Genomic DNA, 27816 nt, shown 5'->3' with positions numbered 1-27816 from the left:
CATTATTTGGTTCATCAATTAGACCTAATTTTCACCACCAATTTTGGTTCACTGATTTCTGGTCCCACGCGTCTCTTGTTTACCAGGCATGATCTTAACACCAGCTGTGGCTCCTTTTCCCATCAGTGTGCATTGTTACAGCTTATCGTGACACCTCACGCACTTATAGCCACTTTCCCACCGTTTTTACAGTGAGCTTACACCCAGGGTAAAGGTGGAGGCCCGTTTATCAGCAGATGGCCCGTAACATTGTTAACCCTCTGGTTATTGTACATTCATAGCAAGCAGCAAGGCTGCAAATAGATCACTCAACAATGCAATCCACTGAAAAACTGCCCTCTCCCTGTGTTACCATGTGTAGTAATTATCATTAAGGGACCTGATTTTCCAGTGGGAGCCAGATTGGGCCCTCAGTCCTGTCTAGAGCAGGGATTTTCAACTGACGTTAAATTATATGTCCTTTGACATCAATTGATATTAAGCAGGCACAGTTGTACTGAATGAGTGCAGACTGATTTGGTGCATGGAGGGGTTTTTCCCCCACCCACCCAGGGGCAATTGAGAGGGCTCAGCAACCTCACAAAAGCTTGGCTGCCTTGGGGGAGGGCTAGTTGCATCTGGCCACCGCTTTGGATTCAATTCCCTCCCTCCCTCTCAGTGTTTGCATTCTGTTTGCGTGGGGGGGAATTTTCAGTCTAGCCAATATGTGGCACCAGCGGCCAGAGCAGCTCTCTTGTAGAGCCCCACATGTAATTCTGATTGGCTGTAGCTATGCAGGTCTGTCTTTCACTCTCTTTTTTCTCTTTCCCTCCCCCCCCTTTTTTTTCTTCCCTCTGTTGCTGTGCGGAGTTCAGTTCTGGCACAGCAGGAGCATCATGGATGAGATGCTAGCAACAGATGCTGTGCTCCAGGACTTGCATTCGTAGGGTTTATTTAAACCTGGTCTGAAGGGGAAAGAAGGCAGGGGAAAAAATCCCCAACCTAAAAAGAAGAACAATCCTCGTCCGTTACAACAAATAAATCATCAACCCTCCAAGCAAGCAACTACTCACCTTCGCTGTCAGACTGGTAGCCGCTCTCAGACCCTGGTCCGTGGGGCACCGCACAAGCTTGGGTGCATAGGCACACTCGGACCTTGCTTCCTCAGCTATGCCGGGCCCAGGAGCCAACTGTGCAGTGGCTGGAGAGAAAAGGACCCCCTTCTGTGGTGGGAGAGAAGAAAGCCCGTTAGGATCAAAAGCCGAGAGCAGCGAGGGGAATGCCAGCTATAGCCAGCAGATTGTCTGGAGGAATGTCGTCCTAATGACACTGCTTCACATCGGAGCTGTGTACTCCCTCTGCCTCATTCCCAAGGCCCAGCTGCTTACTTTAATCTGGGGTGAGTTCCCCGACAATCGGGGTCTGCTTTGTTATCCCCTTGTAGGAGACCTCTCCTTTCTTGGGCCGGGGGGGTTGCTTCTGTTTTCTGAAGGCTGGATTAGTCCTGTGTTGGCGACTGTTCTTTAAAACTAGAGGGGGGGGAGGGAAGTCGCACATTGGAGCCTAATGTTTCAAAGTCCTCCTTCAGCTTGAATCATGCCGTTCAGCTCCTCTGCTGCATGATTTGCACCCTAGGGCAAAAGGATGATAAACCACCCTGTACTTTTCCCACGAGCAACAGGATCAGTATTGTTCCCGTGCTGGAGGGGGGGTGGGAAAACCGAAACAGTCAGATTAGAAACTTCATCCCTCTCAACCGATGAGGACATCAATTGGCTGTTTTTAAGCACCTTCCCATAGGAGATGGTCTTGTCTGGTCCCTGTCCCTGTCTCCCAGATCCTGGTAATTTTGACTCATTTCTGAACCAACAGCTCACAGTATTCTCAATGAAACAACTGGGTATGGAAGGGAGAGGGGGAGATGAAATCTTACCTAAGGGCCTGATCTTGTGAGGGGCTGAGCTCTCCACACCTGCACTGAAGTCAGTGGGAGTTGGGGGCACTCAGTACCTAGCAGGATCAGATGCCAGCAGCCTAAAATGCTTCCCACTCTTAATTCTTTGTTTTATATACAGTCCAGGCTGTTGTTACTTTTTCTCCTTATGGGCTCCACTTCCCCCACCCCACCCCCCAGTCCTCCTGCCAGCCTCTTCCCCCTTTTAATGCCTGGTACGTGTAGATGCTATTTGCCTGCTTACATATCCCTAGAGTCACTAACCGAAGAATCCCCCAGGTGTGTCTGTCATATGTGCCCCTGGCATAAAGTAAACCTGCTGGAGATACGCTGAACAGGGCTCTCTGCTCCTTTTCCCCAGCTCCGGCTGGGGCATTGTGGCATGCACCAGGGACTTTGGGGGGCAGCCATGACTTAGGGCTGCAGCCCGGGAAATGCTGAGGCTCGTGCAACTCGTCCCAAATCATCTTCGTTCCTGCGCGTCGGGATTTACAACCGGCCTAACTGCATGCACTCTGATGGGTACGTCAGCATAGCCACTTCTGTTAGCCCCTTTCCCCCAGGTTTAGCTGAGACAAAGGACACAACCCCTGCTAAGTGAGTGGGTGCAGGTCGACCCCTCTGCGCGGGGGACTTCACTGGGTTTTGTTTGTTTTTAGAAAGCCCATTAGGGGCCAATGCACAATCCCAAAATGCTCGTGCTGCAGCCAAGTGTCCAGCCCCCTGCAACACACACGAGACTTGCTGCTGATGCTTCCCACAAGTGCCGCTGAATCTGGTGGGAGATGAAGGGGTTTGACGCCACCCAGGACAAGGCCCATAAGTAAAGATGTAGAGAGTTAGTGCATGCTGGGAATGTGGAGAGTTATTCAAGGGCCCTTCCACTCCCTGTTTGGTTTGGGGGAGCTGTGTGTTGACACGCTGGTCTGCATAACACATGGTATGCAGGGAATGGTGCTAAATTCCAGGGCGCTCCGGTTCCCAACCTTCTCCCTCCCCACCCCCATGTATATATTCACTACTATGCTGATGCTCGCTGCGTTCCTTAATGACAATTATAAGGGCTCGTTGCACTTCCATCTAACCTCTCATCAGAGCATCTCTAAGCACGCTGTTAGCCCAGAGCTACAGAAGGGGAAACTGAGGCATGGGGAGGTTGTCACACTGAGAGTGAGTGGCAGAGGAGGGAGTGGAATGCAGGTCTCCTGGCTCCCACTTGCCAGCTCTTGCTTTTTACTCCTCTGCCTTAAAAGAAATGATTGTGCTACTTGAAAGCCACAAGTGTGTGAGCCGGAGTGGCATGGGATGGTACAGGCAGGAGGGAGGTGGAGGGAGTGATAAAGGCTCTAGATCCAGACCGTGTTCATTAGAAGTTGCTCTGTTTCCTTCCTGAATTCCATGTTTGCTTTTAAGAGCAGTTGTAGAGAGATTTCAGCCTCCTGAGAGCACTCGGGCTGGCAGGACAATAAAAGGAGATGAAAACAAGTCAAGTGTAGTATTTGTTCAATGTCTGGCACCTCCTTCTGGAGAGGAGGTGCTTGCACTCACCTCATACGCAGGTAGGGGAGGGATGAGTATTTGATGCTCTGATAGTCCTTTTCTGTTTCTAACCACTCAGATCCCAGCAAAGGTCACATGCTGCAGGAAGCAAGACACACACACCACCCCAGTGAGCATCACACAAGCTGTCTGAAGGCTCTCAGGGTATGTCTACATTGCAATTAGACGCCTGCGGCTGGCCTGTGCCAACAGGCTCGGGCTAAGGGGCTCTAATTTAATTGTGGTGTAGATGTTTGGGCTTGGGCTGCAGCCCGAGCTCTGGGACACTCCCCCTTGCAAGTCCTAGAGCCCGAGCTCCAGCCCGAGTCTGAACGTCTACAGCACAGTTTAAACAGCTCCGAGCCCTTGAGCCCGAGTCAGCTGGCACGGGCCAGCAGCGGGTGTCTAATTGCAGTGTAGACGCTAAATAGAGGCCTCCCTATCCCCAACCACCCATTTCAATAGAGGGAAGAGAGGGCTGGGGCAGGGGAGGGTTCGGCTGTACTGAACCTGACCTGAGGGCTTTTTGTCAGTGTAACCCATCTCTACTTCAGATCCATTATCCCAAAACCTGCCCACTGAAGTGGTGCCAGGACTGCCAGCTCCATCAGCAGAGCATTGGTTCAAAGGATACACAACAAAGAGGCCTTGTTAGTCCTATGTCTTTTAAAAGAAACACCCCCGTCCCCTCCAGGGTTCACAGGAGGTGGCCTATATCCCAGGCCGAGACTGAGCGCTGCTAGCAGAGGACAGCATCACTGACGCATATAAAGCTTTCTAGATGAAGGTGTTCTCCGTGCTTGTGTCTTTCAAAGACAGATTCTGTATCCCTCACAAATCCATAGCAGCCTCATTATGTCTCTGTTACCTAGGACACCCGTTTGTGGTTTCTGTGCTGAGTCAGCTGCCTGTGGCCTTGATTACCATTGATTGCAATCCCCCTCCCCCCCCGCTTCCTTTTAATAATTCCCAGAGGGTTGGGTTTAGTCAGATTATTCTTCCCTCTGCAACATTTCCAAAGTCTCTAAATGGGCATTTTCATGGCTGGCCCTGCTCTTTCCAGGGGTGGTTGTGTTTTGAGACTGGAGGATATACCAAATCTAAATCAAAAGCCCACGCTAGCACTGTTGGACGTAGATCTCGCCTGCTGCAGAAGTCGATCAAACCCTTCCATGGCCCAGCCAGAGCCTGCGTTACCTGCTTAGCCAAGGGAGTTTCCCCAGTCTCCCCACGTGGAAATGGCGAAGACAGCCGGGCTTATTTCAGCTGTTGTTGTATCAGCTTTTTGGAATCAAACGTGCTTCAGAGTCAGGCTTTGCAGAGCTGTCGAAAGTTCAAAAGGGAAAAGAATCTGCTCTAATTGTTCATAAAATCTCCCAGTCTTTTGTTCTGTAACAATGTGACCATGCCTTAGACAATACCGCTAGCATAATTCCTGGGATTTCAGTTGCTGTAGAAACAGAACGGAGCCACTTTTTTCAATTACATCCATTACTTTCTGTGATAATTTTTTCGTTTCTTCTGCCCTTTTTTAAGTGGAGGAAAAATATGATGAGCGAAAGGGCTGATCTCTATTAAAATCCATGTGGAAAACAGGTTTGTTTCTCCCTCCCTCCCTCCCTCGCTCCCTCCCTTTTGCTGCAATGTAGATACCTACCTTTTCTATTTTGGGACGGTTTAGAAAACCACCCCCTGCTGTATCTTTCTGGGAATGCTGCACACAGCGTAAGGAGAGGGGAGATTTGAAAACCAGACAAGAGTTGTAAGAGCCAAGCAATGAGAAAATAAAGGAGGAGGCCCAGCTATGCTCTCTGAGACGGGATGGCTTCTCTTGTCTGTTCTGTAGCTGGCCATGATGAGAAGGAGAAAGCAAAGGTTTGCACTAGGAAAGAGAACCTAACATATAGCTTCCTTTATCTTGTCCCTCCCATCTCCTCCATTGAAAGGAGGCTAAAAGAATAGATTGAGTGTTTGAGGTTCTGCCTTATATGTGGGTTTACCACTGTCCCTCTGCGGGATGGAGTGAGTGCCTACCTGGCCGCCTATGGGCTAGTCAAGGAGATAAAATCCTCACTACTGCTGGCAGCTGAATGAAGGTCTCATTTTTCGTAAGGGCTACACGTCTGTGGGGTGTTTGAGCTAAGGGAGAAATTATTATTTATTTGTATTGTGAGAGCACCTAGGAGCCCCAGTCCTGGATTCAGGACCTCATTGTGTTATCACAGAACCAAAAGACGGTCCCTGTCCCAAGGAGCTGACTAGCTAAGTATTTTGGTTTGCTGTCAAAAGTGCTAAAGGTGACCTGCAATTGATTTTGGTTGCATCCTTCATTTGTTCCTCTGTAGTGTGTAAAGAAGGGCTGGGAAGCTCTTTTTAAGCTTTGTTTTCCTCCTCTTTTCTTCTTCTTTCCAAATCTTAGAAATATCATGGACGTCAAGTCTGGTCTACCTTAGGTTAAAGTCCCTGCCCTGCCACAGACTCCCTGTGTGAACTTGGCCAAGTCACTGAGCCTCTGTTCCCCATCTGTACAATGGGGCTAATAGCACTGCCCTGTCTCCCACGGATGTTGTGGGGGTAAACAATTAAAGACAGTGACATGCTACTACTGATACTAGGGTAATGGAGGCAATACAAGTACCTTAGCTAGACATCTGGTGAAGGGTAGCAAGGCTTGGTACATGTGTCAGATAATATCTCAATGAACTGGGGTATGACCTTCTCATCCTCCACATTCTGCTGTACCAGTTTAGAGGGTGTGTGGGTTTTCTGTTCTGATGTAGAGGAAGCTATGAAGGGCTAGTGCCTTATGGGGAGAAGGCTGTTAAAATGAAGACCCAGGGCATGTGCTATGCACAGGAAAGGTTGTGGGTAGAGGGTTTTAGCTGGGTAGTAGGAAGGTGCATGTGGAAGGCTTTTAGAAGTGGTTGGAAGTCCTCCTTCACTCCTCCACCTCTCCTTTTTTCCAGCCAGTGACTCCATCCAACATGGACATATTTCCAAGTCCATCTGAATTCAGAACATAGTTTGCAACCCTAAGACTAAATGTTGCTGTCACACCTGCACTAAGATCTCACTTAAGAAATTCTGCTCTCCTTATGGAAACCAAATCCCCATTTATGTTGACAAAGAATGATGTAGGGAGAGCAGAACACTGGAGCCAAGAGCTGACAGAAGCATGTGAGAAAAGAACTCTGTCCATCCAACATTTCCCCCTCATCTTCAGAGGAATCTCTTCTGTATTATTATGAATAATGAGTCACAACCAAATTAATATTTGTATCATAGTAGGACCCAGGGTCATGCTGGTCAAACATCTTCCAGACACGTGGAGCAAGGATAGCAGAATAGGGCCCTCCAGCTACCTCACACGCTCAGTTTTCCAGGCCAAACGTCCCTGCTGTGCTGTAGATGATTGCAACTAGAGGAGCCAGAACCAAATTGCCACTTCTCCAAGCTTCAGGATAGTTTGGAGCTGGATTTGGATGTGAGCTTTGCAATTCAGGCCCAACTCGATGGGAAACCTTTTTGCTTCATTAAAAGATGACAGTCGCCACGTAGGTGGACTCTTTCTAAGGGCCTGTCTTTCCCCTGAAAGAGAAGGAGCCTACAACCCACAGTGAATCCCTGAGCGGTTGAGCAGGAGGATGATGTGGTTCTCCTGGTTATCAGGACAGCTGGGTTCAATTCCTTCCTCTGCCACAGACTTCACACGTGACCTGAGGCAAGTCACTTCAGGCTGGAGTTTTGACAAAGCTCAGCTCCCAGCTAGGCACCAAAAGAAGTGGCCAGATTTTTTTATGTTGGACGTTGAGCTCCTTTGAAAGTGTGACCATGAGTCTGTCTGTGCCTCACTTCCCCATCTGTAATATGGGGATAATACGGCAGTGCTGCCTCACACAGGTGTAGTGACAACAAGCAGGTTAAGTGAGAGGTGGTTGGATACTCTGGTGGTGGGAGTGGTATAAATCCCTGGAGGGAGAAGTCAGGCGAGTGGAATCTGTGCACCTCAGAGAGGTAACTGCCTGTAGCGGTCCCCCTGTGTCCCCCCAGGAAGTCATCCCAAGGCACTTTGTAAATGATGTCCAAAGTGCATGTAACACCTCAGGGAGCGACTGCAGTAAGAGGTATGCAGAGCTGTGACTCCCCAGTGGCCAGCACTAGTGTGGGACACATTCCTAATGCTGTCTCACAAGCAGAGAGTTTTCCATACCATTGGTTTGTTTGTTTTCTACGTTCCCTTCCCCTGCAACATCCATATGCAGCTAGTCTCTCCCTGTGTGGTCTGGGGCTGCCACTTCTCTCCCAATACAGGCTGGGATTTCCCTCCCAGGCCCCCTACTGATCCGCTTCCCACTGCTCCCAATTAACTTGTTAATCAGTGAGTCACTGCTTCATGCTAAGCAGAGATGAAGGAGGGCCACCATGCTACCTAGAAAACAGCAGTTACAGCCAAAATGAACACTCAGCAGGATTAGTTTCCATTGGTAACTTACTGAAATGCATCCAGCTGCACATAATAGACAATGGAAAAATTAGGCCAAGGACAAGCCAGTGTCAGTTGTTTACTTAGGATCATCTGTACTTCCCCTTCCCCTGCTTTGACCAGCACCTAGAGAGCTTTATTGGGGCTTGTAAACCACAGCTCACAGGAGCAGCAGAGGAGATGCAGGAGGGCTACCCAGAGGCTTTCTGGGTGGCTGAGCCAGGGAGTGCACTGAGGGAGGAGAATCTGCACTACCCTTTCAAGGGATGCAGCATGCAAGCCACTGCCCCCACCAGCCCCTTCCTGCCCCGTCTAGTGCGGGGAGGGCTGTGGCACCAGACGGGATCCTGCCCGTGACAGTCAATGTTTGTGTAAAGCATATAGAAATGGGGGCTCCAACCCAAAGAACTTGTAAACCGAGTTTATCCTTAGCTATGGTATGAGTTTTACCTTTCACATGGCCTCTGAATAGCACCTTCATGGGTCTGTTTTGCCTACCTGAGAATGGCTATGCTGATGGAGACAGCGCCAGTCTCCCCGGTTTCATCTCCTGAAAACTTCCCCAGGTAATGGCGGGGGGAGCACTCTCAGTTTGATGCATGAGGATTCGTGCCCAGCTCTCCCAGTGAAGTGAATCAGCGGAGCGAAGAATGGGAAAATAAAAGTAGCAATAAAGCAGATTAGGATGGGAGGGGAGCTTCACTCTCCCAGCAGGAGCAGAAAACAGGGAGCAGCAGCCTGAGGACCCATTCCCAGCACCAGCTCCTGAAAACAGGAGGGACTCCCCTGGTGTGAAATAGGATGGTGTGCTGTTAGTCGTTCTGTCTCAGCCCTGCTCAAAGCTGCGTATGTAAACCACCCCTGAAATCCAGACGGCAGCATGGTGGAGGCTGCTCTGCTTCTGTCTTCTGTGCGCGACACGTGCCCTGCTTTCCACCAGGGTTAGAAAACCTCCCTCCCCAGCCACTTCTTTGCACTCCCATTGGCGGGAAAATACCAGTGTGTCTCTGAACGTGAGTATGGAAACAACTCGTCATTGAACTGGAACCCTTCCCATATTTCTATTACTGGCAAGGGTGCCTATTGTCATTTTCTTAACCAACAGACCTTTTTGTTGGTCCTTCTCTCTCTGAGCTCTTTGTTGTGTGCAATCAGTTGTCTTTTATGTTTTCCATACAGTTCCATCTATGTGCTTTTTATTTTAATTTAAGGAAAACAACAAAATAAGAACAAATTTAAAATCTCCAAGAAAGAGAGAGAGCTGGGGGTCTCTCTCACTCCAAAATCCAGTGTTGCCAACGCTCACATTTTTATGGGGACGCTCACCATATCTGGTGTTTTACTTAAAGCCCCAGCTCCTGGAGTCATGTGATTAATAAGAATCTCAGCTTTAATTTCTTTTTAAAAGTCAGTTTTAGCCCTTTCAGTTAAGGAGAGAAGCTTAGGAATGTGACCTGAGTGCACCCTGCAACCTTAAAAACCAGAAACCTAATAAAGAGAATCCAACATTTATTATTGTTGAAACCTCATAATTAAGTTAATCTCATGGGAGGGTGGGCAACTGACTCATGATTTTTGAACACTTGGGGTTGCTGATACTAAAATCTTCCATCTTCAGTCCTCTCGCAGCTCTAGCAGGCAGACAAGCACCCTTCTTACAATTAAGGATGTGCCAGACTCCGAACAGCTTTCAGCACAAGAATGTTTCCTGGACAACTGGACTTTGGCCCAAGTGATTATTTCTGTAGTTAGACCCCAGAATCGTTAGACTAACCCCACTGTCATCATAATGCCTGTGTAGATGGGAGGTTGCTTTTGTTTTAACAATATTTAGGAGGCATGTTCGTGCTCTTGAAAGGGATGGATGGATAGCACACGCTGTAAGCAGGGTCTATGCCATTACTAGGCCTTCCCACCCAGCTCTCCCTGTGCACTTCAAGTCTGGGCTGCCTGGGGCTCTGTCTACACTACAAGCGCTGCTCCACCACAAAGGGGTTTTTCCATCACTGTAGTAAATCCACCCCCTTCAGAAGTGGTAGTTAGTTGGCGGAAGAATTCCTCCATCAACCTAGCTGAGTGGGGGTTAGGTCGACCTAACTACGTTGCATAGAGTGTGACATTTTTCACAGCCCTGAGTGATGTAACTAGGTTGATCTTAGTTTTCGGTGCAGACCAGGCCTGGGAGTTCAGCCTGACTGGTGATCGTGCCCAACAGCATCTGAGCCAAAACCCAGTAGCTGAGCACTGTTGAACTCTGAGAAAGTTCAGGTCTGCAGCCAAACTGTTGCTTGGAACTGTCTATAAAACAGATTAAAATAACTGCAGCATTATTATTTGTATAAGAATAGTGCCTAGAGGCCATAACCAAGATATGGCCCTGATAGTACTCCATGTAAAGAGCTGCAGAGGCAAAACAATTTGCCGTGCACAACAACGAGCTGTATTGTATTGGTCTGATAAAACCCAGGAACTATGCTGTGTATTCTTCAGTGCCATCTACTGGCATTTTATCGACCAACTATCCGATGAAGTGAGCTGTAGCTCACAAAAGCTTATGCTCAAATAAATTGGTTAGTCTCTAAGGTGCCACAAGTCCTCCTTTTCTTTATACAGTATACGTATGTTTTGACTTTGAGCACTCCTGTAACACTAGATGCTGAACATATCCAGAGTAAGAGATTGTAAACTCTAGGGGGATGGGATAATCTAAATAGACAAGACACACAATGGGAGACGAGAGAAGAAATATTTCTATTTTACAGATGTGGATCTGAAGTCTCGGGAGATAATTGATTTGTCCAAAGTCACAGAAGACCTGTGCCTGAACTGAGAGCTTAACCCAAATCCCCTCAGTCCTAACATAGGACCTTAAATCCTTTCTGTCTGTGAAGAATGGCAATTTAACAGGGACTTGTCTAAACCTGCCCCCGCATCACCCTAACTGTCACTGCAAAAAGATCTTACCAGGGTTCCATCGGTGCAAAGTGATCCAAATGACCGTTGTACAGGCTTTTGGGTTTCAGGCATGCTCGAGGGCAGGGGACTGGTGACAAATGCTTTCTGCTGATAGTACTTTAAGGACTTATCCACACCCTTCAGAAATGTACACTAGGAGGGTTTAATCGAACTTAGGTTGCATCTACACGTAAAACGCTACAGCAGCACACCTGCAGTACCTCAGTGTAGACCAAGGGTCAGCAACCTTCGGCACATGGCCCAGCAGAGTAATCCGCTGGCGGGCCGCAAGAAATTTTGTTTACATTGACCATTTACGTTGACCGTTCCCGGCCAATGGGAGCTGTAGGAAGCGCCGGCCAGCACGTGCTTGTGGCCCGCGCTGCTTCCTGCAGCTCCCATTGGCCGGGAACAGCGAACCGCAGCCACTGGGAGCTACGGGGGGCCGTGCCGGCGGATGGTCAATGTAAACACAATGTCTTGCAGCCCGCCAGCAGATTACCCTGATGGGCCACGTGCCGAAGGCTGCCAACCCCTGGTGTAGACACTCACTATAGCAACCGCAGGGGTTCTCCCATCACTGTAGTTAATCCCGAGATAGGCCAGCTAGGTCGATGGAAGAATTCTTCTGATGACTTAGTGCTGTCCACACCAAAGGTTATGTTGGCTTAATTATGTCTCTGAGGGGTGTGGATTTTTCGCTTCTCTGATAGACGTAGCTATGCCGATGTAACTGTTCAGTGTAGACCAGCCCTTAGTCTCAGTGCAGGTCTTCTCCTGTCAGTCAGGTCCCAGAAGGGTCACTGACGCCACTGCAATAATCAGTGTTGATTAAAAGCAGTCATGATCTCTTAGCATTGTCCTGGGCTAGCAGACTGGCGCTCTGAGCCAAGCTAGGCTCAGTCTTGCCCATGATTTGGCAGGTATCCCTCAGCCTCAAGGATGAGCTGGCAACAGAAGGGTTAATTAGTGAGCCCTGCTGGATGTAATGGGACTTAATTAGAAAGGCTGAGCCCAGCTGTGGTGGTGGAGCAGCAAGAGCACTGCTGAAACAGAGATGTAAAGGCAGTAGAAGGAAGAGAACTCTAGAGAGAGAAACAAGGGGAGTCAGGCTGAGTCACCCGCAGGGAGCAGGGTAGGCTCCTGGGGGCTGTGAGATAGGGCTCATAGTGAGCAGTGGGCTCCTCAGAGCTACATTCCTGGAGTTGCTGGGAAGCAGTGGGGGAATCCGGCTGGGGAAGAAATGGTTCAAGAAAATCTCTGCAGGGGCCAGGAAGCAGAGGATTTCAATCAAGCCTGAGAAGGGCAGAAGAACTTTAAGTGTGGACATTGTTTGTTAACTTTATGTGGAACCTTTAGTTACCCTGCAAGGGGAGGGAACTGTTATGTGATTTGGCCAGAGAGCTGAGCCCCGGAGACCCAGGGCGGGAGGTGGGAGAAGATGTGGGCTGGCCATTGCAGGGCAAAGGAAGTGGCCACCAAGGTGTGTATGAGAGGTGAAGTCCCCCGCAATACTACGTCAGGCCCTGAAGTGAGGATGTGCACTTACAAGCATATCACAAGGCAAATCTCATTATTCACAGACTAGACTGATCCAGGGCCACACAATTTTCTTGACTACTAAAGCCTGCAAAGGCCTAATCTCTACTAGAGCTCAGCAGAGAAGCCAACTGAAACCTGAAAACTAAGGGGCCAAATTCATCCCTGTGATAAATGGGCACAGTTCCATAGTGTCTGTTATGCCAGGGCTGAATTTTGCCCACAACTAGGACTACTTAGGTTTTTCTCAACCTTTGTCTAGTTTGAAAGTCTGTGTGACAGCTCTTTGCCTAACAAACACGCACAGATATAAGGCCTGCTCCTGCTCCCCCTCTAATCAATAGCAAAGCTCTTTTTGTTAACAGGAGCAAGATCAAACCCCATGTGTGTGTAATTTCATAGGTCTCTATATTGGTTTTATCCCTGTGGGTAGCGTTTGGGGAAATGAGAACCCTAAAGTTAGGGACGGAATAATCTATTACTATAGGCCATCTAGACCAGTGGTTCTAAACCTCTCTCACACTGGAATGCCCACCTCCCAATGTAGCTGGGATCCCCACGCACAATAAGCAAAAAAGAGATAAGACCATAAAGCCATCTTTGCCCGTGACCTCTGGTCCTGTGCCAAGTGCAGCTTGGACAGATGTTGGAAATGGGTTTTCAACAGTATGAATGAAATCACTTCCCCTCTCAGCTAGTACCTGATTCGAAGCCCACTGAAGTCGATAGGAATCTTTCCATTGACTTCTGTGGGTTTGGGATCATGCCTCTTATCAGTTTTCACTTGCAAGGTCCCTCGCAGTCTGCCTGGCTCTTTAGTGATCCACAGATTCTTGCAGTAAAAACCGGGCAGGCAAGCTCTGAGCTTCTAACGTAAAAAATGAGCAGAAATAACTTCAAAAGAACCCAGCCAAGCCTTTGAGGCCTTCCTCCGCCATAAAGAAGCACCGAAGTGCACACAATGATTTGTTTTCCTTTGGAAGCCTCGTTTAAAGACCATATCCTCTTGGCAATGAGCAGGAGAAACACATTCGCTAATAATCCTGCAGCCCCACAGATCCAACAGCAAACATCCTCCTGCAGCGAGGACCTCGGTCCACAGTATGGCGCTTTTCTTTTGCAGTTCTGAGAAGGGGGGCATGGCAAGTGCCCGCCATGTGCCCACTGAGCTGGCTGCAGTTCTGAGAATCTCAGCTCCTTCCCCTGGAGCCCAAGCACCAATCTCTCAAACACATGCCCCCCCCCCCCTTAGAGAGTAGGGACAGCAGCAGCTGGACAGTAACATTCTAGGCCTCCCCCAGAGTGTGCGCGCTCACTCTCTTTCTCCCTCTCCCTGCCAAAGATCTAGTGGAGGAGACCCGAGAAAAAGAGCAGCTCAGGGAGCTGCGGGTGATGTGATATTGAACCTCGCCTTTGTGACTCAACACTTCAGGCTTTATTGACACTAAAAGATGGGAAGCAGCGCTGCAATAGGTAGTTGTGTGTGGGGGGCCAGGGGATAATTAGTCTGCAAGCCTTGCGGTTCAGTGTTCTGCCCCCTCCTTTCCTCTTCACAAATCCCCTGACCCCAGATGCTGCGGCATGTACAGAACCCTTCTTAGCTGTGCTTCTGCAGGAAAACAAGGGAAGGTAATTAAATGATGCAAGAAAAGGAAGGGCGGGAAGAGAGCTCATTGTTATAACAGCAAGAGAAGAGATGGTGACTTTTTGCTTTTTCCTTCTTTAAATCTTGCTTCCCACAAATTTAGGTGCCCCAGCCGCTGTTGCCCATCAACTAATTCATCCACTCAATGGACGGTGCTTCCTGCTTGGCAAGCAGCATTGAGACTCCTCCCCAGCACTCTTAGTGATGTGTGACTAGACATGCTCAGCTGGTGGTAGCTCGGTGGCATGTGGTTCTGTGGTAGACCCTTGCAGACAAAGTGCCTCTTTCAAGGTTAAAAAGGAGACTGATCGTTTTTAAAATGTTTTCGCTGCTCCAAAATGGAATCTGGGGATGGCTGGGTGTCATGTGAGTCTCCTCCATTTTGACTTAGTGGCTACCCACTGAAACCTGAGGCACATTAAATGTGCCCTCAGCCAGTTACAAGTATCAATATTTGGGCACTTTTATAGGCTTTTCATACACTTGCTAATTAAGCTTCAACACCACTGTAAAGTGGGTAAGTAGATATTATTATACCTCATCTTACAGATGGGGAAACTGAGGCAAAACGGTTAAGTGAGTTGTCTCAGACCAGAGAGGGAAGCAGTATCCCAGGTGGGGCGATCCTGTCTCCTAGGACTGTGTTTACACCACCAGAGCACATCTCTTTCTTGGTGATATTAAGCAGGTGTTCTCAAAGAGAGGCTCAGTAATGTCAACAGCCCCAAAGTCTGCTGAGAAATCTAATAATATCAGCCTTGGCCTTCTGTCCATTTCCGCACCACAGCAGGTGCTAACAACAGAGCGAGAGGCAGCACACAGTAGAGTAGGTGCAGCGGTGGTGGTTCTCCACCAACTCCCAATAACCTTCCTGAAAGAGGCAAAGATTGAGAGAGGCTGCAAATAGTCAGGACTGTCGAGAGGTGGTCCCTTAAGCAAGGGTTTAACCATCACTTTTGCTTTAAGATGGTAGGCAGGTGGCCCTCATGGAAAGAGGCATGAACAATCCCCATCAATAATGGACCCAAGTTCTCCTCGCTGGCTTTGACCAGCTATGAGGGGCAGGGTGAGTTGACCAAAGCTTATTCCCTGTACCTCGAACCTCCAGCAGTGAGACTGGAAAGGGACTCACAGCCAGAGAAGAGGGTGTATTTTTACCCGGCTCTATCCACATTAAGCAGATTCTCATGCAGCTAATGGTAAATGGAGCAATATTTGACTCCTCCGCCAGGTGGAGGCAGTGTGGATTCAGGCTGCCTGCTGCTTGGAGCTGTGCTGCTTTTCTAGACTTTGCAGATGCTGCGGGGGAGGAAATAGCTGCCTACCCTCCACTACATCCAAAGCACTGGGATGTAAAAAGTCTGCTTCAATCAATAGGATTCAGCACTGGTGCTGGAGCTTCCTTCCCTGCAATTACAATTGCACTTGTAATTAACATTGCAACGAATTGCTCATCTTTAATTATAACATCAATCAGTAGATTTTATTTTTTACCATCCGGGCTAACTGTATAATGCCCTGCTCCACTGGAAAGTTGGCAAGTCAACATGACTCTGCTACATGAGGCAGCACCTGGCCTGCGTTCTGTCCCACCTACCCGAGGCATGTTGGCCAGCACACACCAAGTTAATGTAGCTGCCTGAGAGCTAAAGCACAGCATCAGAGCGGATATCACAGAGAGCTTTACAGCGCCAGGACGGATATGAGAGAGAAGCATATTTGTCAGATGCTGGCATCAGGAAATCTATATTCTATTTTAGTTTTCCAAGTGAGCCTCAACCTTAATAACAAAAGGAATCCTAGAACAAGGGGCACTTTCCATCCGTCCTCAGATAACCGACCTTGCAGATGTTGCTTGTAAATGGGCCAGAATTAAATTAGATGGAGTCAGTAATCAAAGGAACTTTCCTGGAATGAATGACTGGCCAATTGCCTAGTCAGTGGTCTTCACTTCCAGATTTAGCTTGTGAGTCCCCACCCCGGCCCCTAATACTATCCTGGTTACACAGCACTTAGAAACCTGCCTCTCTGCCATTCCACACACTGTAGTTGTAGCCATGTCGATCCCAGGATATTAGAGAGACAGGGTGGGTGAGGTAACTGTGATGGGTTCTCCCCGGGGTACCACCTGGAACTGGAGTACCACTGAATTCCCTGACCCACCAGCCTGGGCTCCCTCTCTCACTGTGCTGCTGTGACAAGTTGCAAAGCCCTCCAAGCTTGCACTTTCCCCAGCATTCACACAGGCAGGGACACACCCAGCTGCACTTACAGGCAGGCTTCCTAAGCACCAGCATCTCAGCCTAGGACTCCAGAGCAGTACTGTCCTGCCCTGGTCAAATATGGCCAGTATGTGGGTTTAATACCTGATCTGCCTCTCCCTCAATGTGAAGAGGACCATGCACGCTTGTGGAAACCAAGCTGAGATTTTCCCCAGACACCTTAATCAAATGCACACTGATTTGGATTAAAACATAAAATAAGTTTATTAACTACAAAAAGATAGATTTTAAGTGATTATAAGTGATAGCAAACAGATCAAAGCAGATTACCTAGCAAATAAACAAAAATGCAAACTGAGTTTAACATACTAGATAGGTAGGATATGAATTAGCAAATTCTCACCCTGAGTGATAAACAGACTGGCAGATTCTTAAGGCACAAGCTGCTTTGGCTTTGCAGCTTGGGATTCCCAGGTTTCATACATGGGCTAGAAATCCTGTTAGCCTGGGACCATCACTTCCCCCAGTTCAGTCTTTATTCCTCAGGTGTTTCCAGGTGTGTGGTTGTAGGGAGAGTGAGGTCCCATAATGATGTCATTTTCCCTCTTTTATATGTTCTTCCAACTTGCTGGAAAGCTCTTTCACTGCGACCTGGGTCAAACAGTTCTCATTGTGTAGTGCGATCTCTGAGAGGTTTCTATTGTACACAGTTCCTGGGGAAATCCTTGTGCTTGTGTGCATTTCCTCAATCAACCATTCACATTGTTTAGCCTTTTTACTGTTATACCTGAAAGGCGGCTTGTGGATGTTTTCAACCTCGTGACATGTTTCAGTAACACATACATGATAGCCAAACTTCGTAACTTCCCAGATGCCGATAGTACACACCATCCAACGAGATATTAATCTCTAGCTGATCAACACTTTTAGAATGATACCTCACGAGGCATACTTTGTGCAAAACATATCCTAATTACATGACAGTGGTGAATATTGGGGTGCCAGAGTAATATCTTTTATTGAACCAACTTCTGTTGGTGAGAGACAAGCTTTCTTGAGCCACACAGAAGAACGAGAGCTCTGTGTGGATGGAAAGCTTGTCTCTCTCACCAAAGGAAGTTGGTCCAATAAAAGATGTTCCCTTCCTCATTTTGTCTCTCTAGGGAATTAGGCAGTTAAGAAAAGTCTCAGAATCACTGGGGTGTGAATGCTCAGGTGAGTTGTTATTGAGTGAGGAGTTGGAGAACCTCCTGCTTTAAAATCATGAGGTTTTTACAGTTAAGAAAAAACAGTCACCCATCTACCCATTTTTTGGAAAGGAGAGCCGAGTGGGAGTGGAGAGAGTCATCTATGCACTGAGCTATTTGGGAAGCCATTTCATGATGTGCAGTGTGTCTCTCCCGCACTCCCCACTTATAAAGTTGTCTCAGGGAGAATGAGCCATACTGAGGATAAAGGGGTATCCCTCGCCAATGAAAGGAACTGTTTCAAGGGAAGGGAAGTCATTTTGGGGATGGAGGAGGTGCACCCTATATGGAGAGCAGCTTCAAGGGAGGTGGGGTGGAACCAACTCTACTGGATTTGTTGTAACTTCTTCCAAGCGCTCATTTGGCTCTCAATATGGAAAAATATGATATTTTTAAAAAAAATTAAACACAAGTATAAGCAGAGTCAGGATGAGCTCCACCCTGACATCTGGTGGTGAGTTGTGTCAAGTTGTGGAAAAGAACTTCAGGGGCTGATCTCATTTGCATAGGCACACCCACCCCACCTAGCATGAGCCCACAGCTGCCCAAATGGTCACTTTGGCTGCTGTGGGATCCCCAGTTTCTCTGTTATTGGGGCAGGAAGAATAAATTGTAATTATCCTGATTATGTGAATCAAGGACAGTGGAACTGTACTTGGCCTTTTGTTATAATGGAGGGACTCACCATCAACTAAGTAGCACTTGCTAGGCAAGGGACATGGGTTCCAAAACTCAGTGAATTGAAGGGATATTTATCAAAGGCCATGATTAGGTGTCTTGATGTTTTTTGTCTTTTGGCCTTGAGATGAAAACCTTGTCTGTGTCTCTTGGACTGTGAAGTAAAAATATTATCTAAGTTATACATGGTGGTACGGGCCCCCTGGTGAGGGCCTTACATGCTAATTGCACTTCCTCCTCTTTCCACTGTGGAATATCAGAGCTAATTTTGGTTCCATTAGGAGTCTAGTTACAGGCTGCTGAACTGAATTCACTTTGGGCCAATGGTGCACCAGCACTGAGGCTCCCCTACTACAGGCTGAAATCACAAAAGAGCTAAACTTACTAAGAGCTGAAATCACTGAGTGTTGTGTTAAGTAGTGGGGGAGCCTGAAGATATACTGCGGAGCAGTTTGTGGGACAGCTGGCAGAGCAGAGCGGCTCGTGGGACGGCTGGAGCAGCTCGTGGGACGGCTGGTGGAGCGGAGCAGTTTGTGGGATGGCTGGAGTGGCTCATGGGGCACGGCTGGCGGAGCGGAGCCCCATGGGGAGGTGGGGCAATCGGCTTTGGACCACGTAAGGTGCCCCTTAAACTCCCCCCGCATCTCCACCCAGATTGGGAGGTAAAACTCTGCAGATAAACTTTCAAGCTCTGGTGCTGCACTGACCAGGACAGAGACTTTTGGGTTGTTGGACTTTTGGGACTTTGGGTGACTTTGGGTTGCTGGACTCAAGAACCAAAGGGAAAGGACACACCCCAAATTGCTTGGGGTGGGTTTTTTGCTTTTGGGTTGTGTTATGAATCCTGTTGGTGGTGTTTCCCCAACATAATGCCACATTGTTTCTCTCTGTTATTAAAAGGCTTTTGCTACACTCAGACTAGGTGCTTGCGAGAGGGGAAGTATTGCCTCTTGGAGGCGCCCAGCGGGGGTGGTATATATTTGTCCCAGGTCACTAGGTTGGGGCTCGAGTCAGTTTTGCATTGTGTATTGGAATGGAACCCCTAGATACTGAACCCGGCCCTTGTTGCTGCCAACTCTGACGGGCAGAAGGGTTACACAAGTTTAAATCAGTTGCCTTCACTGTAGTATATACTTCTTATCATCGGCCTGCTCCTGCTCCGTTGAAGTCAATGGAACGAAAGCATTTAGTTAAAGTCAAGCAGGTACATCAGTGTTTTGGGGCCTGATCCAAAGCCCACTGAAGACTCCCATTGTCTGCACTTGGCTTTGGATCAGGCCCTTGCTGAACCATAGATTAGACTTAAGCATGTGCTTAAGTCAGTCATAGGCTGGCTGGTGTCTTTTACTATGCATGCAAAACTGGGCCCGTTCCTGCATTCTGTGTACAGAGATGGCTGAACATCATATGCTAAAATTTTCTGCCCCCAAAAAATTAAAATTCACCAGTTGGCGGAGTCCAAGGTCCTGATCCTTCAGTGAGCCATGCACCCACACATAACGCACTGCAGTGCACCAGGAGCCAAGCTTTGACAATTTTATCTCAAAGAGGAGTGCTTCAGAAAGTTATGAGCAAGGGACAGTGGGTTTATATCTGAAACCATGCTGCAAACTTAACTCCGGCACTCACTGTTTCAGCTTTCTCTGCTTCTGTGGGCTGGCTTTTATGTTTAAGACAAAAGAGTTCTTCTGTTCTCTGATCTTCTTACATGGGATTGCTCAGTGTAATTTACCATAGGCCGTGCTTGATACACATTCAGCTCTGGGTGAAAGGCTGCAGTTTCAATTTTTTATGAGCAAGATTGCGCTAAGTTTGTCTGTTAGGATAAAGGGACAAAAGGATGGAGAAGTGGGAGACCCCATTTGTGTCAGAAGTTCTCCATGATGATGAGAATAAGCAGCTTAGTGCTGACTTTTTGAACTGTTGGCTCTGTTTCCGAGGGAGTTAAATGCAGTATGTACATAAAATACACAGGTAGGCTTACAGGTTTTAGGTGTGGGATCCTCCTACAGAGGGAAGGACTTGGGTGCTATATTGTTAGACATAAAAATAGTTCAAAACCTAAAACCCCTGAATTAAAAAAACAAAACAAAAAACCAGTTAGGTTGCTAAGTGACAACAGATCAGCATGACTGGGCAGATTCTGCACCACACCTTGGCTCATACACGCCCCAGCATGGTCCACTCCAGGGTATATGCCAGGGATGGAGTCAGATGTGGAAGGGCATGTGCTGAGGGGGGCAGGGGTGGAGGAGCAGCCCATGGGCAGCCATAGGGAGCCTTCTGTAAATCAGAGCAGCTGTTGGCAAGGAGGGGCCTGTGTTCGTCCTTGGTGCAGGTGTAATCCATGTGGCACAAAGGTGGTGTAAAGCGACCCCTCGCCCCCTGCCCCCGTTAGCCTTCTGCACTGCACCTGTCAGAAGATGCAGCACAGACTCTAGTCCATTGTGTTTCTATTTATCATGTGACTAGTGTCAGCTTGATAATTCCTTTAATGAGTCACTTCCTTGTTGTGAAGCGCTTGGGTTCTGTATATGATGTGGTAGATGGCCGTCACTTAGCAACTTCAAGAGTGTGTGATTGTGTGTGGGTGTGTATTTTCCAGGATTGGTTTTGGTGGGGGTTTTTGTTTGTTTGTTACAAATTTCATTTGTGTACAAAGACACCTATTTTAAATAAATAAGCTGGAGCAAGGGGCACTGGGCAAGCTAATAATGGCTGGAGACCAACCTCTATTTTTCCCTAGTAGATTACGGTAGTGCTAGGCACTGCACCTAGACCTAGTAAGAGACAATCCCTGCCCAGGAAGGCTTACAGTCTACAAAGACAAGACAGACATAAGAAGTAATGTTTTTTACATATATGGAACTGGTTCTCCAGGGTCCTCCACCTTATGTAGTCATTCGCACCCATGCAAAGCAAGTGGGACGTTCACAAATACGTCACATGGAGCACGGCAATGCAGAATTATGCCTGAAATCACCAGGTATATTAAGTTACTTGTCCAAGGTCACAAACGGAGGCTTTAGTAGAGCTGGGAATTAAATGCGGGTCTCCACAGTCCCAGTCTAATGCCTTAACCACAAGACTGTCTTTCCTTCTGCCCTTGAAAACTGCTCGTGGCATGAGCCAGTATCAAGACCTAATTCACCTATCTATCGGCATTTATAAAGCACTTGTCACTGTGGTGTTTTACCACTGATTAAGGACAAGTGCGGTTGCCCACAGGGGAGTCAGTAAAATCTGTGTCCTGTGTGTTTTCAGTGATGTGATGAAATGTTATTTACTGAACTGAGAGAAGGGAACATTGGAAACTTCAGAGAAATTAGGAAATTGTCATGCCTTGCTTTTTGTAACCTCAAAAATCTTTAAATTGTTCAACTTGTTGGAGCAAATTCCAGTTGCCAGTGTGGTTTAGCCTTCAAAAAAAAAAAAGAGAGAGAGAGAGAGATCAGGAAGATTCGGTTTCTGCCTCTGTCCCTAGCTTCCTGTGGGACCTTTGGTATGTCGCTAACAGCATCTGGGCCAGTTTCTGATGCCAGGTATGCTGGTGGAAATATGGAGCATCTCCACTGACTTCAGTGGAATTAGTTTGGATTTGCACTGTAGTAACTGAGATTAGAATCTGGCCCTCTGTGTCAAAGTTGACCTGTCTGGAAAATGGGAAGTAATATCATCCCTCCTTAGGGACAGTGGCATGAGTTTTTATTCCATGAGTGTTGCGAAATGTAGGTATTTATTAAGGCTGGGCTTTTCAAAGGGGCCTAAGGGAGTTAGGCACCCAACTCCCATGAAAATCTCCGAGACTCTTGAGTGGAAGACGTGAGTTGGCCCTAGAACTGGGCACCAGTGTCCATTTCCCATAGGGCCTTTTCAGCAGGGAATGCAGAAGTAGGTGCAGAAGTCACCTTCCCAGATCCTGGAATTTTCTTTCAAAGTGGAGAAGGAACCCGAACCAGTGGATACTGAAAATATTCTGTCCCCATGATTTTTCCCCATTTGGCTTTATGAATTTAGAATCATGACTCGTCTTCAACTTAAGACATCTTACTATTCCTGCCCTGGGGAGTTGCCAGAAGCTTTTATATATGTGCAACCAAAAGGTTTTGATCTGTGGACCATCCCAGAAAGCTTGTGTGCACAGAGACTGAGACTGTTCTATTTCATTTAGCTGGTGATTGTTGGGGTAGAAGAAGCGTGTGATTGCTTCTCTTTGGAATTCTTCCCAGGATGGTAAGGAGGTGGTGGTGAGGAATTGCTGGAGAGTCCTCTTCTGTTGTTGTCTGAAACTCTGCTTCTCGTTTTGCTTTGATGTGCTTGTGACTTCCATCTCTCAGAGCTTAATTTAGAGCTGTTCAAAGAATTTTGAGGTCCCCTTTTAGATTCAGTCGATTTCGTTCTGAGATGTCACGCATTTGGCCTGCAAACAAATATGCTTTTTCCTTTGAAACATGGGAAGGAGGTGGGAGTGAGGGGGTGCTAAATAGGATAGAATGCCTTTTGCCTCTTGGTTGCTAGTCTGAACTCAGTCCAAAGTCACTTTGATAGCAATGTTTGCTGTTCTTTGGTGGCTGTGCAATGGCTTATGTGAAATAAAGATGTGTACATCACATGAATCATCATGTTAACTAGTACCCACTTGATTTTTTTTTTCCCCAGCAATTTCAGCAGCAAACCAAACACTAAATGGGGCCTGGAGACTGAACTACCCAATACCACCTAAAGAACGGCTACTTCCTGGTCAGTGGGTGAGGCTTATTGGTAGGACAGGGTGGAGAAGCTTGCACTATATTACCCATTGTGCACCTGTTCTTCAGGTAGAGGATTTCACGCTCCAGAGCTGTCCAGCCAGAACAAGCCTGGAGGGAGGTAGCTTGGTGCTGCAGGTGGGGTATCAGACTTGGGTAGAGGAGATCTAGGTTCTAGTCTTGGCTCTGCTACTAACTTGGTGTTTGATCTCAGTCAGTACATTTTGGGTGGATTTTCAAAAATGCTGGCTTAACTCTGCTCCCAAGAAAGTCAACGGAGAGCTTCAGAAGCATTCACAGTTTGCCTAACTCTGCCGTCAGTAAAGTCCATGGTAAAACACTCCATTGTCTTCAGCAGGAGCAGAGTTAGGCCAATACTGAGCACTTCTGAAAAGCCCATTCTTGCCTCCACCTGGGTCAAATAGTCCTGTACATTTCATGAGCCATAAACTCCCCCCACCACCCCCAAAGTCTAGAAGCTTATTTTTGAGGGGGATACAGGTTACCCTGCCCTTGAATTTAGAAAAAGAAATCCTAATTTTGGGTATAAAAATTGCTCAAAATGAAGATATGGTTGTCTCCATCACCTTGGAGATGCTGTTTTGTCCTTGGAAAAGTCAATTTTAATACAACTCTTCTAGCCTGATTCAAAAGCAAGAACTTTACAGACGAGATTTTCAAAACTCATGGGCAAGCAATTTTGCCCTGGCTCTATGAGTAGAGGCAATATGTCAACAGGTGAATCTACAACAATGTACACACAACCACTCCCCCCCCCCCCCGTTTTCACACTAAAACTGGTGTTTACAGATTCAAATGATTGCATCCCTACCATTTACATGTGTAACGACCTAGGCTTCTCATAAATGGTGGGGAAGGATGGTCTTGTGATTAAGGCACAAATCTCTTGAAATGATTCATCGTACTGAGGTTTACTCAAGACACCTATATAGTTCCATCTATAGCTCCTAGAACTGAAAAAAATTAAAATTTCTTATTAAACTCATGCACGAATTGCCATTGCAGCTGTCCATCAAAACAAAGTAAAGCACAGGAACGATTTCTGCCTAGAACAGCACTAACGTTGCGTTCAGTTGGCCTCTTGTGTAAAAGGTTACAGATGATGTAGCTTTTGTCATTACAGGTGACGTGTAACTTCTGCGTCTGACTTTTTTTCAAATCATCATTCAGAGCTGGAAGATAATCTTTTATGGTCATACATGTATCAAGAACTTTTTCATTCATAAGAAGCAAAATAAATAGCTGCTCTATCTGTTATCGTATGCCCATGGGATCTCACCTCCTGATCCTTGAAATGCTTGAGGCGTTAGCAGTTCAAATGAATGGTTAGAGTCCTACAGTGTTGGTAAAAATGTAAATACCTTTATGCAATCTAGCCTGCAGCTGTACCGCCTGGGGCTGTGAACGCATCAGATCTCATAAGCCAAGCACTGTGGGGCCTGTCATCATTTGGAGGTGAGACTTCCAGTAAAACCCAGGTGTTGCAGCCCTGTGAAACTGTTCCAAAAGTGTACTGGTCGAGCTAGAAAAAGGACTTGTCTGCCCTTTATCATGATGACTGCCTAGGAAAAAAAAATTGAATATTTTTTTCAAAAACTGACTTACCAAGCGAGGGAGGAATTTTGCATATTGCTCATGAGTGGGACTTTGCAGAACTGTGTTGGTGCTCCAGTGGGTATATGCTGCTGCAGTGACATAAGGGAGCTGTAAAAGCCACCCAGCAGGCGGGGGGAAGGGGAGATTTCCTGAGCCTAGGCATTGCATTGGGCTTCTGTAAGCTGGGGGCCATGCTGAGAACAGGGGGGGAAAGGCCCAGGGCGACTAGCAGAGTGGGGATTCTGGGTGGTGCTCCTGCCCATAGGCCGCTCAGGATGGTGCTGCTGTAACTTAGATGTCTAGAGGCCATTTTGATCTCTAAAGGAGCCCAGAGTTGAGAGGGCCCAAAGCTGCCTTTGTCCTCCCCATCCCTGCAGGCATGCCAGGGTCACATGTCCAGGCCACCACTCACGCATTCCCAGCACCCAGACTCGATGTCCCACATTGAGCTGGGCTGCAGGAATGGGCTACTAGAGTTGTGGGGCTCTGCTGCCCCTCTGTGTGTCTGCTCCCCCTGCCGGCTCTGAGCAGGGAAAATGCAGCTGGCAGGAGTAAGTGAGCAGCAGCTAGTGGAGGAGGCAATAGGGACATGGCCTGTACTGGCTCCAGAAACCTGCCAGCCTGCGCCCAGCCCAGAGACACTTCACCCACCAGCCTCCCACAAACGCCACTGTCTCCATTTCCTCCACCAAGCTACCCTACTACCAACCCTAGGTACTGTCCAGCCTCACCCCCGCCCCCATGAGCTATTCGTTGCTTCCCTCAGCCACCGATTTTGTTTAATCTCCTCCCCTTCACACATCCTGTACACCCCCACAAACCCAGCCTCCCCCAGCCACCTCCACGCACCCGCTCCATCCAGCAACCCCCACCCCAACAACACCCATCTTTTGCCCAGACACCCCCCCACAAACCCAGCTTCCCCTTGCTCCCCTGACAGTGCCCTCCCCCTCCCTAGCCATCTTCTACAGCTGCCAGGTTTTGGGCAGCTCTGTGCCCTGACCCCGCAACTGTTTGGGGCAGAATATTGACCTTTCAGTTTATGGCCACGTACAAATTATGTGCAAATATCCAGATGATTTTAATGGGCTATTTTGCATATTTATAAATAATTGGTATGAAAAGTCCCATGGAATTGGCAGGTATGTGCTCAGGCTGCCAGTTTTGTACTGGGCCTTGAAGGTGGTACCGCACAAAATCTCACCTAGTCTTTACAGTGTGTTGAGATCCTTTTCGGCAGTCTTGCCTCATGGGTGGAGCACGAGGCTGGTACTCAGGAGACCTGGGTTCTATTCACAGCTTTGCCACTGCCATGCTGGGTGACCCTGGGCAAATCGCTTTGTGCCTCAGTTTCCCCGTTTGTGACGTGGGGATAATGATCCCGACCTCTGGTGTAAAGTGCTTTGAGGTCTATGGAGGAAAGGTGCTCTGTAAGAACTAGGTCGTATTATTACTATTTGGGATAAACGGTGTTGTATGCACTTTAGGTGTTTGCTAGTCATCGCTTTCATTCTTCTGAAGTTGTCCGGCAGGAATTAAAACTCACACTGTGCACGTGTGTGGTAGCGCCCCCTAGTGTTAGCACACAAGCAGGTATTTACACCCTGTTTGAGGAACAGCCACCTGCGCATTCAAACTGCGCATTAAATTACGCTTTGGAGTCTTCATTTTTAACCAGAGGATCTCAAAGCACTAATTAACCCTTGCAACTCCAATGTGAGGTAGGTGTGTATATAATATTACGATCTCCATTTAACGGTTGGGGAAACAGAGAGGTTGAAGTTCAGTAACTTGACCAAGGTCGCACAGATTCAGTGGCCAAGATGGGAGTAAACACAGGTGCCCTCACTTCTGTGCCCGTGCGCCGACCATAGACAGCACTGTCCTCTGAGTGCATTGCAGGGTTTTGAGAATTGAACTCAGTGTCCGATCATGAGCTGCACAGGGAGGGGAGAACGCGCAAGGTGCTTCAGTAGGAAGCTGGGCATCAGGATTTGGGGACCGATTCTCATTGGCAGCCACTTTAACAACCTCCTTGATGCTGCGAGAGCAGTGCAAGGGCACTAGTGTAAAGGAGAATCGGGTCCTCAAAGGTGAAAAGCTTTATATGGAGTGGAGGGGTCTGTGCAGGGATGCGTGAGAGAGACTCCTAGGGATGGAGCTGCGTAATATACTGGATCTGATGACAGTGGTAGATGGCTCTGTATATTTCTCATTCCCAGTAACAGAACAGCATTCTGTGTTGCAGTCTGCAGCAGCAAGCTAATGAATTGATGTTTATCTTCACGTCTGCCCTTGAGAAGGGCCTCTGCAGCAGGCACCTTAGAATTTGCATTCATTTTTAAGGAGTATGCCCCTCCCTTTGGTATGTGTGGGAAATGCACGTAAATAATGGGCCAGATCCTGCTCCCACTGGAGTGAATGGCAAAGCTGCCCGTGGGGCTCTGCCTGCATGGAGCTTGTTGCAGGATGCGGATGTAAGGAGGATTGGTCCTGCTTTGAGCAGGGGATTGGGCTAGATGATCTCCTGAGGTCCCTTCCAACCCTGATATTCTATGATTCTATGAAAAACAGGTGAAGGTTTGGGGATGGGGAGAAGTCAAGGAACATGGTGGTGACTGGCACCATTAGCACCATAGCAAAAGACAGTTTCTGCCCCAGAGAAATGACAGGCTAAATAGATCAGACAGACAAAGGCTGGCAGGCAAAATTATTCGCAGCCTCTCCCCTTAGGGTAAGGGGAATGGGAGAGTGTTTACATGGATTGTATTTTAAACAGAAGCAAATCCAGCTCACCAATTCCAGCCCTCCCCTATCACAATTAACCCTTAAGAACAGTAATCAATGGGAGAAAAAAAACCACACCAAGATCAACCGTCATTGTGTCCCATAAGCCCATGGTTTGCAGCATACCCTCCAGGTCAGTAGGTTTGGGCTATTTCAAACCAGAGTGGTGAGTGCAGCAGCCACTGGACCTCTGTGATGGCATAACAGCTCCTCTGTCCCTACTGTGTGGTTTTAAATCTCCCCCATGCGTATGACCTGGTCCTTGGTTTGTTTTTAAAGCCTATTGTAATAATTGAAACAAGAGACTGTCAATGGCTCCTAAGGCAAGATCGTTTGTGAGGAATTATTCTCTCTTTTTATTTTTTATTTTATTTTAAGCAGTTTTGACTTAAAAAAAAAAATTCCTACCCGCTGATAAAAGCC

General features: G+C 47.7%; 1 protein-coding gene across 1 annotated transcript in view; it reads left to right on the top strand.

The window, feature by feature from the left end:
• Positions 1-726: 726 nt before the first annotated feature.
• The window catches only part of SCD5 (stearoyl-CoA desaturase 5), an 80254-nt gene continuing 53164 nt past the window's right edge, over positions 727-27816 (top strand). The window contains exon 1 of the mRNA XM_073340509.1: positions 727-1378. Within this exon, the coding sequence (XP_073196610.1) occupies positions 1150-1378 (229 nt within the window). The 5' untranslated portion in view covers positions 727-1149. The remainder of the gene's footprint in view (positions 1379-27816) is intronic.

This window comes from Lepidochelys kempii, chromosome 4 (assembly GCF_965140285.1).
Source record: "Lepidochelys kempii isolate rLepKem1 chromosome 4, rLepKem1.hap1, whole genome shotgun sequence".
NCBI lineage: Eukaryota > Metazoa > Chordata > Testudines > Cheloniidae > Lepidochelys > Lepidochelys kempii.
Note: the sequence above shows the minus strand (reverse complement) of the source record. Positions and strands in the feature narration are given on the sequence as shown.